This window comes from Telmatherina bonti (assembly GCF_933228915.1).
Source record: "Telmatherina bonti genome assembly, chromosome: 24".
Taxonomy (NCBI): Eukaryota; Metazoa; Chordata; class Actinopteri; order Atheriniformes; family Telmatherinidae; genus Telmatherina; species Telmatherina bonti.
Window position 1 is genome coordinate 18,591,326 of NC_136633.1, and position 11,184 is coordinate 18,602,509.

Consider the following 11,184-nt stretch of genomic DNA (forward strand, 5'->3'; position numbering starts at 1 on the left):
GGGTCCTCACCTCCACCACCATGCTTGACATTAAATCGGTCAAAATTGGTCAATTATTTTACATACTCAACATCAGCCAGATCAATTTTCTTTCCTCTCCCTTAATAACATCATTCAAAGGAATAATTACAGTTTCCATGGCAACATTTTTCTATGTCAGCTTGTAAGTGCATTACTTTTTTCTCCCCAAGTAGAAAAGAGACAGCAAAGACGATATTACAGAAATGTAAAAAAATAAGTGGATGCTATTTTCATACAAGAAACACATCTGAGTCACAGTGAACATGAAAAACAGGGAAAATTAGCTAGAACAGAAATTTTCTCATCTTCCCATACACTTGCTAAAACGGCGTAGCAGTACTCCATAATAATTTAAGGTTCACCAAAGGTAAATGCATTAGGGATAAACAAGGAAGGCATACAGCTGTGCTCATATGTTTTCACCCCCTTTCATTAAAGAAAAGGCTGAATTGACAACAGTCACTCAAAAAACTGGAGACTTCAAAAAGAAACAATAAATAAAAATTTGCCTGACACTGTTTTTCATTTAATTGAGTTGAAGAAAGAATAAACAAACAAACAAACAAATTGGTAACAAATGAGAGCACTTTTCTGTTAAACAGTGGGACAAAATACCTGCAACAGGTGCAGAAGTCTGACTGAGAGGAACAGAAAACACCTGACTTTAGCGGAAACATTAAAGGATTGTTCAACAAAATATTAGTTTATGAGTGATGTAATATGTAATAAATTATCTTGTTTGCTTTTTGAAAAAAAATATTTCTATTGAACCAGAATTAGAAAATAATGTAATGATGTTCATAACATTTTTATTTATTATTACTTTAGTTAATTTTAGCTTATTTTACAGGCAGCTGTTTTTTCCTTCTATAATGAAAGAGTATGAATAAATATGAGCACAACTGTATCTGTATGTATATTAGTATGAATGTATTTATGTAATCGAAGCAGTTAGGAGAATGAATGAATGTATTTATTTAAGTACAGGTATGCATATGTTGGCATGTATGTACATGTGAGTATATATATATATATATATATATATACTGTACACTGTGCAAGGCAAGTTTATTCATACAACACAATTCAACAACAGGGTGATTCAAAGTGCTTTACAGAGACAATAAAACATTAGAAAAAGTAGAAGCATAATTTAAAAGTAAAAACAAGAAAGCCAGGGAAAAGAATTAACTTTAAGTAAAGAAACATGCAGATTTGGAGTTGAAATAAACTCAAAATAACTTTGAATAAAAACTAATGAAACACAGCTGAGAACAGGAGGGTCTCTAAGCTCGATTTAAATAAATTGAATGTTTCAGCTGATCTGAGACTTTCTGGGAGTTTGTTCCAGACATGAGGAGCATAGAAGCTGAATGCAGCTTCTCCATGTCTCATTTTGACTCTTGGAACTAATAAAAATCCAGATCTAGACGACTTGAGGGGTCTGGTAGGTTCATACTTTGACAGGATGTCTCTGATGTACTTTGGTCCTAAACCATTCAGAGCTTTCTGTGTAGATTTGTACTGAGGTGTCCTTACAGAACACATCATTGTCACATGTACGCATCTCTGAACTGGTTAGTATTAAAATCAAGACATTTTCATTGGCTTCAATTTATTTTTAAATGTCACTATCTTAGTTATCCATTATATTTAAAACAATTTCTGATCCCATTTAGGTCCTCAGAGAAGAAGGGACCCACTTTATGTCAAATTATACCAAAGAGTGATTTATGACCCCTGTCATCCAATGAGAAGCTGCCACGTCACAAGTGGGCGTGGCTTAATGAACCGGAAGTCCCTCCCCTTTGTGATCCAATCAGCGTGTGCCACGTCACGAGTGGGCGTATCTTAATGAACCGGAAGTCCCGCCCCCTCAGTGATCCAATCAGCGTGTGCCACGTCATAAGTGGGCGTATCTTAATGAACCGGAAGTCCCTCCCCCTCTGTGACCCAATCAGCGTGTGCCACGTCATAAGTGGGCGTAACTTGGGTGAGGGGCGGTCCCTGGACCACGTGACGTCCGGAAGTGACGTCCCTCCTCCCAGGCGTGGCTCTAAAGTGACGTCATCCGTGGGCGGTCCCTGGACCACGTGACGTCCGGAAGTGACGTCCCTCCTCCCAGGCGTGGCTCTAAAAGTGACGTCATCCGTGGGCGGTCCCTGGACCACGTGACGTCCGGAAGTGACGTCCCTCCTCCCAGGCGTGGCTCTAAAAGTGACGTCATCCGTGGGCGGTCCCTGGACCACGTGATGTCCGGAAGTGACGTTATCCGGTGGCGGTCCCTGGACCACGTGATGTCCGGAAATGACGTATGTCCGTACGTCATACCTGGGCGGCATGTCCGGACATGTCTTCTGGACGTACGGCATGCCTGGACGGTGTGCCTGGACATGCCCGGACATGTCTTCTGGACGTACGTCATGCCTGGGCGGTGTGCCTGGACATGTTAGGGGCATGTCCGAACGAGTCTAGAGGTATAAAGAGGGGTCCCGGGGGGGGGGGAAAAGAACCCTTACTTACGTACTGGGGTAGAAAAGGAAAAGAAAAAAGAAATGGAGCAGCAGAGAAGAGAATCAGCTCTTTGGACCTGCAATATGGCAAATGAAGAGAATCGAATCAGGCTGAATGCTACACCGCCGCCGTCTGTGATTAGCGAAACGGCAGTGACCGTCTATGAGGACAACGGTTTAATTCCTCGAGCTCCTGCAAAAAGTACTGTGTATGTCCAGCGGGTCCAGCAGCGTTCATTCAAATCTCTGCGGGATGAATGGTCTCTTGCTGCATACGGAGTGCGTGGAAGCTGGGGGTATTATTTCAAGTATGAAACCGGTGAGCTCTGCCTGTACCAGGCGTGCGATGGAGAAAGTTTTGGGCCTTTAGCGAATGTCGCTTCACTGACATCAGGAGACTGGGCTGTCTTAAAAATGGTGGTGCCGCGCAGCAGCTCAGAGATTGAGCGGGATTCTCTGGTAGAAGAAGAAGAAGAACAAGAAGGTGGGGAAGAAGCAGAAGAAAAAGAAGAGGCTGATCAGGCATTCGCTACTCCAGCCAAACGATCGAGAAGGGAATTATTTACAGAGAGCCAAAGAATCCCTCGTTACAGCGCTATATGGCAGTCAAAAACCAGCGCCTCAAGTCGGTGGTTCTTCCGAGCCAGCTTCCGCTCCTCCGGGGAGCGCATGGGTCAAGAGGACTTTGTTTTGGAGTCTTTTAATTCAGAATGCGGTGTTTTTAGACCGGTGTTAGTTTTGCCGAGCGAATCCTGGGTGAGCAGGGTGGAAGAAATGAAGGACAAGTTTGACTCCCTTTTCCGCGAGTGTCGAAATTGGAAAGACACGTTAGCGGTGAAAAAAACCTTATTTTTGTAGACCACGCCCCTTTTTGCTTTTCCAATCTTTTCTCATTGGACCTTCGATGTGTGCTGGAGGAAGCCCCCCCTTAGCATGATATAAGTAGACCGCATGAATGTACGTCAACACTGTTGAACCAAGATGCCAACCCTGCGCCAGAGACGTCTGACAACCATGCTCTTGAAGCCGACCTCTGCAGCCACCGCGAATGACATCGGTGATGGGGTGGAGAGTCCTCCAGAGGCGGTCCTGTCGAGCGAGATGGAGCACCAGCAGCCGCACCAGCCCTCCTCCGCGGAGGAGTCGAGGGGCGCATTGGAGGATTCAGTCTCCACGGATGAGGGGTATGAGGACTCCCAGCAGGCGGGGCCTCTGGCTACGTGGCTGAGCGAGTCAGTACTCACACCGCCGACTTCCCCGACCCCGTCCGAGGGGAGCACGGATGGCAATGATGATGAGCCGGACGGATGGGTGTTTTCATCCTTCATTAAAGTTGTGAAAACAGCGGTACTCCATCTGCTCACGATAACCCTTCACAAGTTTCGACGAGCTAACTGCTACGGTTGCGAGATCAATCATCCTAGCCAGAGAGAGCATCCTTGTCTAGAGGCGGTGGAGGACGACTACTACCGAGACAACTTTCATGGCATCATACGAGGGCTATGCACTCCTCGTTTTATTCCAGCCATCCAGCATCTGTTGACCCTTCGCAACATTAATTCCGATGACGGCAGAGTAAAAACTGCAGCGGAGACTATTTTATACGAACTGAGATCGGTGAAGAAGATTGAGGACCTTTACAGCATGTTAGACGATCTGATTGAGCAGGATCCTGTTAAAATAGGACAGCTCTTAATGCTGAGTGAGTATTGGAAAAGTTAATAAAGAAGGCGGAAAAAAAATATGGGAAATTACTGGAGGAAACTAACTAAATATGCGGAGGAGTGTGTCATTGACTACTGGCTGATGGATGTTTTGGAGCGAGTCATCGAAAACAGAGTTTTAACTCAAAAAGGTGCGGAGAAGTTTACCGTAAAGTTAGAAACTCAAAGACTGGAAAACATTTTACACCAAGTCCGTTCTCACTCGATCCTGACACCCTGGGAGACGATTGTACAATGTACCGCGTGTATCGATGCATCTGGGATGTCAGAGACTTTTGAAAACATTGTCAGGGAATGGACAAGAGTTTGTGTTGTTGTATCACCTATTCATTTATTTACACTTTATGCTCTGTTTGTCGATGTGTTGTGTTACTGTGTGAAAAACAATCTGAGTGTAAATATCACGTCTGAATTGAAAAGTTTGCAACGTATTATTCATAGTCACTTGGAAGACGCCATTATAGAGCAAGTCTTCACCATCATTTATTCTTAGGTTTTTATTATTATGATGTTGAATGAAAAAAATAAAAATAAAAAAATAAAGAAATGGCATAAAAGAAGAGCTCTCATGACTTTTTCTTTTATTCAGTAAAAACTTAGAGGACAGGATGGTTAAGGAGAAAAGGATCATGAAAAAAGTGTATTACAACCCTGAGCATCCAGGCAGCTTCGGAGGAATAGATCGACTTAGACGGGGCGTGCAAGATGAAACGGGCGAAAAAGTCGGAATTGATAATGTCAGAGATTTTCTATCCGAACAAGACGCTTACACTCTGCATAAACCTGCCAGAATCCATTTTACCAGAAATATCGTTTTTGTCCCACGGGCTTTGAACCAATTTCAAGCAGATCTTTGCGATATGCGTGCCTTAGCCGAACATAACGACAATTTTAATTATTTATTAACGGTCATAGATGTGTTTTCAAAAAAGGCTTTCGTACGTGTCTTGAAGAAGAAAACAGCGGTGGAGGTGGTGAGAGCTTTCGAATCCGTATATGAAGAAAGCGGCGTACCTAAAAAGTTACAGACGGATTCTGGTAAAGAATTTTTCAACAAAAGTTTCAGAGTTTTGTTGAAGAAACACGGAATTACACATTTTGCCACAGCTAGCGACCTCAAAGCATCGGTGGTTGAACGATTCAATCGCACTTTGAAAGGAAGAATGTGGAAATATTTCACCGCCAACAACACCAAACGTTACATAGACGTCCTGCAAGATTTGGTGAAAAGTTATAACCACAGCTATCACCAAAGTATAAAGATGACCCCCATGCAGGTGACTGATGAGACCGCCTCTCAAGTCTTTCGAAACCTGTACGGAGCAAGGTATGTTACAAAGGCTAGCAAGATGAAATTCAAGAAGGGAGATCTGGTTAGAATATCAAAGCTGCGAGGAGTGTTTGATAAAAAATATGAGCAGAGCTTTACGGATGAGGTTTTCTCGGTAGCAGAGTGCATTCCACGCACCCCGCCCGTGTACAAACTCCAAGATTACGACGGAGAGTCCATCGACGGGTCCTTTTATGAAGCCGAGCTGCAGAAAGTAAAGATTGGTAAAGACAGAACGTATCAGGTAGAGGAGGTTTTAAAACGGCGAACGATCGGGGGTGAAAAACAAGTTTTAGTATGCTGGAAAAACTGGCCGGAGAAATTCAACAGCTGGGTTAAAACCTCGGACCTAACGAATGCGTAAAAACCTGCGTACGTTGAGGTTCAAGCATTCAGCAATATGGATCTATTACATCAAGACGGATTTTACGTGACGCTGCCGTCCAACTCTAGTAAGGACGTGTTTAAAGATAACACGAGTTCCAGCTATACTGTTGATTTAGCAAAACCCATTGAGCTGAGCGGCGAGTGGCTCGTGGGTCTGTGCGAGATCGTCTACCCGCACACGTGGTATAATCTCCAACCGGACGCAGCATTTTTCGAGCTCATGAAAGTATCGGAAGATGAACAGACGGAAAAAGGTTCCGGAAAATCACAAACGCAAACGTTGGTGAGCGTAAAATTTAGCCGAGGAGGGTATTACGCACGGCAAAAAGAGCTGCTGGATCAGATTCAGCCTGCCTTAAGAAGATACATGCCCACGGCGAACGTTTCATACAATGTTGTGACAAAGTGTGTCGATTTTAAAGGCGACGGTCAATATAAAATCCGTGCTTACAGGCCCTTAGCATACATGCTAGGCTTAAAAGCGAATGATTGGTGGACTATCTCCAACCGCTCTTCTCCTCACCCCAGCGACCTGAGAACTGGGATATATAACTTTTTTGTCTACACCGATCTTATTCAGTACCAAGCGGTGGGGGACAGTTACGTACCGCTGCTGGCTGTCGTGAATGTTAGCGGGGAATACGGGGACATTGTGAGCATTAGATATAATACAGTGCATTACGCTCGCGTGTCAAAAAGTTACGTGAAAAGCATACGGATAGAAATAAAAACTGACCGCGACAGACCCGTAAACTTTGTGTACGGAAAGAGCAGAGTGAAGCTGCACTTTAAACCGGCTGCGTCAAATAAATAAAGATGGCTCTGAGACAAGATCCTCATCGTTTCGTAAATTATTATGAGGGTCAAGTAGGGGGATCCCTACCCGGTTTTTACGGAGCGCCGGTGATGTACGGCCGCGGAGTAGGATCCATTTTTTCCAAACTGTTCCGTTTCGTTACCCCTCTGTTTAAAAAAGGTTTCGCCATAGCCAAGCCTCATCTAAAATCAGCGGCAAAGAACATAGCTAGCGACGTGGTGAGCCACACAATGGGGAAAATTATGAATCCCGCTAATCAGGAGGGATCAGGAGGGATCATGGTCCTCTCGCGCAGACCGAAGAGACGTCCTCCGGGTGAGCGTTTGCGCACCGCTAAAAAACGCAAAGCTCCCACCAGGAGAAAATCAGTCGCTGCCGGCAGAGCCCGAGAGAGGAAGGTCGCTCGGAGCGCGGACATATTTTAAAAAAATAAATAAATAATTTTTCACGTAGTCATGGCTCTTTTACATCAGAAATCGTCGGAGTGCACTCTTTCTGAATTAGATTTATTTTCGGCCCCGATGACGCAGCTGTCTATAGAGGATAAAACCTACACTGAAATTTCTCCTCTTTCAGCCATTACAGACGGCGGTCCTATTGAGTTTTTTATTCCCGGTGATGGGGAGAAATATTTGGATTTAAATGACACTTTACTTCATCTACGGCTTCGGATTACTAACGCGGATCACACCGTTCTGGCCGACGACGCTCAGGTGGGGCTCATCAATTACGCTCTGAATACGATCTTCAGCCAATGCGACGTCATCCTCGGGGATAGACTGATTTCGCAGAGCAGCGCAACGCATCCTTACCGCTCCATGATTGAAACTTTGCTGAACTTCTCAGAGGACACGCTCAAGAGTCAATTTTCAGCGGGGCTTTTCATGAAAGATACAGCCGGGGCTATTGACTCCATCGTCACAAATAACGGACCAAACAGGGGTTTAAATCAGAGAGCGGCCCTCACAGCGAATTCCAGCAAGCTGCATCTGCTTGGGGCCCTCCACGGAGACATATTTTTCTGCGAAAGACTGCTTTTGAACTCGGTGGATTTGAGGATAAAATTGACCAGAGCCAGCGACCATTTCTGTCTCACAGCAGCCAGGGACTCCACTTTCCGTCTGAAAATCTTGGGGGCCTCCCTGTTTGTCAAAAAAGTAGCCGTTTCCCCCGCTGTGCGGCTAGGTCATTCTGCGGCCTTACTGAAAGGTCACGCCCTCTACCCCATCCAGAGAGTTACGGTGAAAACTTATTCTATTCCGGAAAATTCCAGAATTTCTAACCAGGAGAATCTGTTTCTGGGGGCCGTGCCAAAATACGTGGTGCTGGGGATGGTACACCACGAGGCATTCACAGGAAGAAGAGATCTTTCCCCGTTTAATTTCATCCATAACGACGTGGAATATTTAGCCTTATGCCAGGACGGCCGACAGGTTCCCGCCTAGGCCTTCCAGCCTCAATTCAACCAGGGAATCTCGGTTAGGGAGTTCTACAACATGTTTATAGCCACGGGGAGACATCTTAAAGATTTACCGCTGAGCATCGACCGAACTGAATTTAATCAGGGCTACTCATTGTTTGTCTTTAATCTGAACGCCACCGAGGACAGCGACGCCCTGTCACCCATCTCCAGCGGTAGTCTGAGGCTGGAAATGAGATTCAGGGTGCCTCTTCCGCACACGACGACTTTGATTGTGTACGCCTGCTACGACTCTATTCTGGAGATCAACTCAAAAAGACAGGTGCTGGTGGATTATTATTAAAACTGAAAAAACAAAAACAGAATGAATAACCATCAGCTGGAGAGTCTTTTACAGCGCGTGCTGGGGAAAAATTTATTTTGCGGCGTGTGGGCCTCCGACCAATTACATTCGTTGAGTAGCGAGCTTCAGCCACCCTGCTATTTTATAGTCAACACGCATCCTTCGCATAAACCCGGAGAGCACTGGCTTAGTCTTACCCTGGAGGCGGATGGAACGTCGACTTTTTTTGACTCTTATGGTTTCAGTCCCACATTTTTTCACTACCCAGCCAGCATTCTGCAGTTTTTGGAAGACCGCTCACATCAGATATCTTATCACACTCTACAGCTTCAGCATCCTCTGTCTACAGCCTGCGGACAACACTGCGTTTATTATCTCTGTCACCGTGCCTGGGGATTCTCTTATAAACAAGTTTTATCTTTGTATACCGACCACGTGTTAAAAAATGACCTGGAGGTAACTAACTTTGTAAAGCAGTATCAACGCTGTATCGGAAATCAACGGTCACAATGTTTTAATTACGGGACTTGCTCTTTACAAATGTTTAAAGATTGTTACCGACTTTGTTAATTCAGTGTGTATGAAAAAGTATGACGCAAAAAAAATGTGATGAATAAAGATTTTATTGAGAAAGACAAAACAAATCGTTCTGGGTTTTTTTTTTCTGTTTTCACGAGGAAAAGTTTATCCAAGCAGGCGGCTTACGAATTTTCCGCAGTCTTGTGGAAACTTGTCCGCTTTCTTTCTGCTCCGGCGTAACCCAGCGCGGGGATAAAGTTAATTTTCTAGTCTTCTTCTGCTTCTTCCCTGCTTCCCAACCTGCGTTTACCGCTTCCGGTAAATCTTCATCTTTCTGGAGAAGAAAGCGGTACTGCTCGCGCGCGTCAGGATTTGTCATGGTGGATACAGGAACGTTAATCTCTCGCAAACTGTTTAGAAAATCCATCCAGCCTCTCGGCCGTTGACTTTGAGATTTTTTTTTTTAAAAAGACTGAGTCAGGTTTTTCAGTAAGTCGATCATGTACGAACCTTTTATTATTTTTCCCCGGTGAATAAATTCCCCTCTCACAGTCCAGCTTCCACCACTTTCGCTTAATTTCTTCATAATGTACTCAGCATTTCGGCGGTCGCGCGGGGGCAAGTTTTTAATGACTTCGCCGGCAGTTTCATCCAAGTCCGACTGTTTAGTATTTTCACCGGTGGGACGCTCGCTGGTCAGAGGCTGATCCGCAGGATGTCCGCTGGTCAGCCGCTCACTGACAGCGTCGTTTTGTAAAGTCAGAGTAACGCTTCGCTCACCCTGCTGACCTTGTTTGATTAGGGTGAGATATCTCTGTAACAGAGAGTTATATTTCTTAATCTTTTCATAAGAACCCAAGCCGGGTTCGTTTAATATAGCTCTCATTTTTTCATCCAGATCATCTTCAGCCTTATCTTGAATACTCTCCCCTGGTCTGGAGCGGGTTAGACGGTTTAACTGTTGAGGCGTGATGAGAAACATTTTCTGCGATGACATGATTACCTTCTGATGATTCCACCTAAAATATTACCCAGAATCGGCACGGCTGCGGAGAGCAGCGGTAATAGAAATCCTCCAGATTGCTTACTTAAAACCGTCCGTTTACGGTTTATCCCTGCTTTCTTATCGGCCAGCAATCTGATAATTTTCTTTTGACCTTTAAGCTTTCTGTACTGGCAAAACGACAGTGAAATGTTGCCCTTTAAAAGATTTAAAGCAATCTCACTCAGAGCCTGGAGAAAGTCTGATGAGCAGTGCTTCAGGATCTCCTTACGCCGGCGAGGGGTTGCATGATACAGAGCTTTGAGTAAACCCGCATTCCGTTTTATGCGCGCTGACATCTTGATGATGATCTATTATTTACTTTTTGGGGATGTAAACGGCAGGCCACTGACCGGGGAGTATCCCCGTTCTCAGTCTGTACTGTTCTGGGCAGGTGGCTGTCAGGTCCAGCAATAAATAACCGTGGTTCTCTCTGGTGGCATCTTCGAAGCTCTGCAGAAAAAAGGCTCTCTGTGATGGGAAAACTTGATGAGCTAATATTTTCAGCTGTAATTTATCCCGAGGATTTTTAAAAAGCACCATATAGTTTGTGTTTAAACTAATGGCCCGGCTGTGTTTACCCTTATGAAAAAGGTTTTGAGTTAGCATGAAAACGCTCATGTTTCGGTGATGGCGGTACTCTGTAAAAATTTTCACCACCTCAGAATGTTCGGAGGCCTGGAACATGACATCATCCAGAATAAGCAAGTGCGTCTGATCAGAAGGAAACAACTCCTCGTCAAAAGAATTTGGCAGACCGTGAACAACCTTGATGTTTTTATTCAATTTCTGCAATTCAGCATACATGGGCTGGAAAGAGCTGTAAATCCAAACAATATTTTTTGGCACTTTATCCATGACATGTTCACAGTTTCTCAAAACAATATTTACAAAATGGGATTTCCCGCAGGAACTCGGACCTGTTAACAAACATGAAAATGGAGTTTTGAGTCTGTACTCAAAAGCCTCTGCTTCATCAGGTGCTGAAAAGTGTGACATTTTCTTCCTATTTAGTAACCAAAAGGCAGAGTAGAACCGTCAGGAAAAGGTCTTCTCTTATCATACACG

At 44.5% G+C, this 11,184-nt stretch overlaps 1 protein-coding gene across 1 annotated transcript; it reads left to right on the top strand.

Annotated features, from left to right (window-relative positions):
• Window positions 1–7,313: 7,313 nt before the first annotated feature.
• On the top strand, window positions 7,314–8,237 carry LOC306774117 (uncharacterized protein F54H12.2-like; the record flags this gene model as incomplete). The annotated part of the gene is made up of 1 exon (XM_079264100.1): window positions 7,314–8,237. One exon carries the CDS (start codon window positions 7,314–7,316, stop codon window positions 8,235–8,237), a length of 924 nt encoding a protein of 307 aa, XP_079120226.1.
• Between the last annotated feature and the right edge of the window lie 2,947 nt (window positions 8,238–11,184).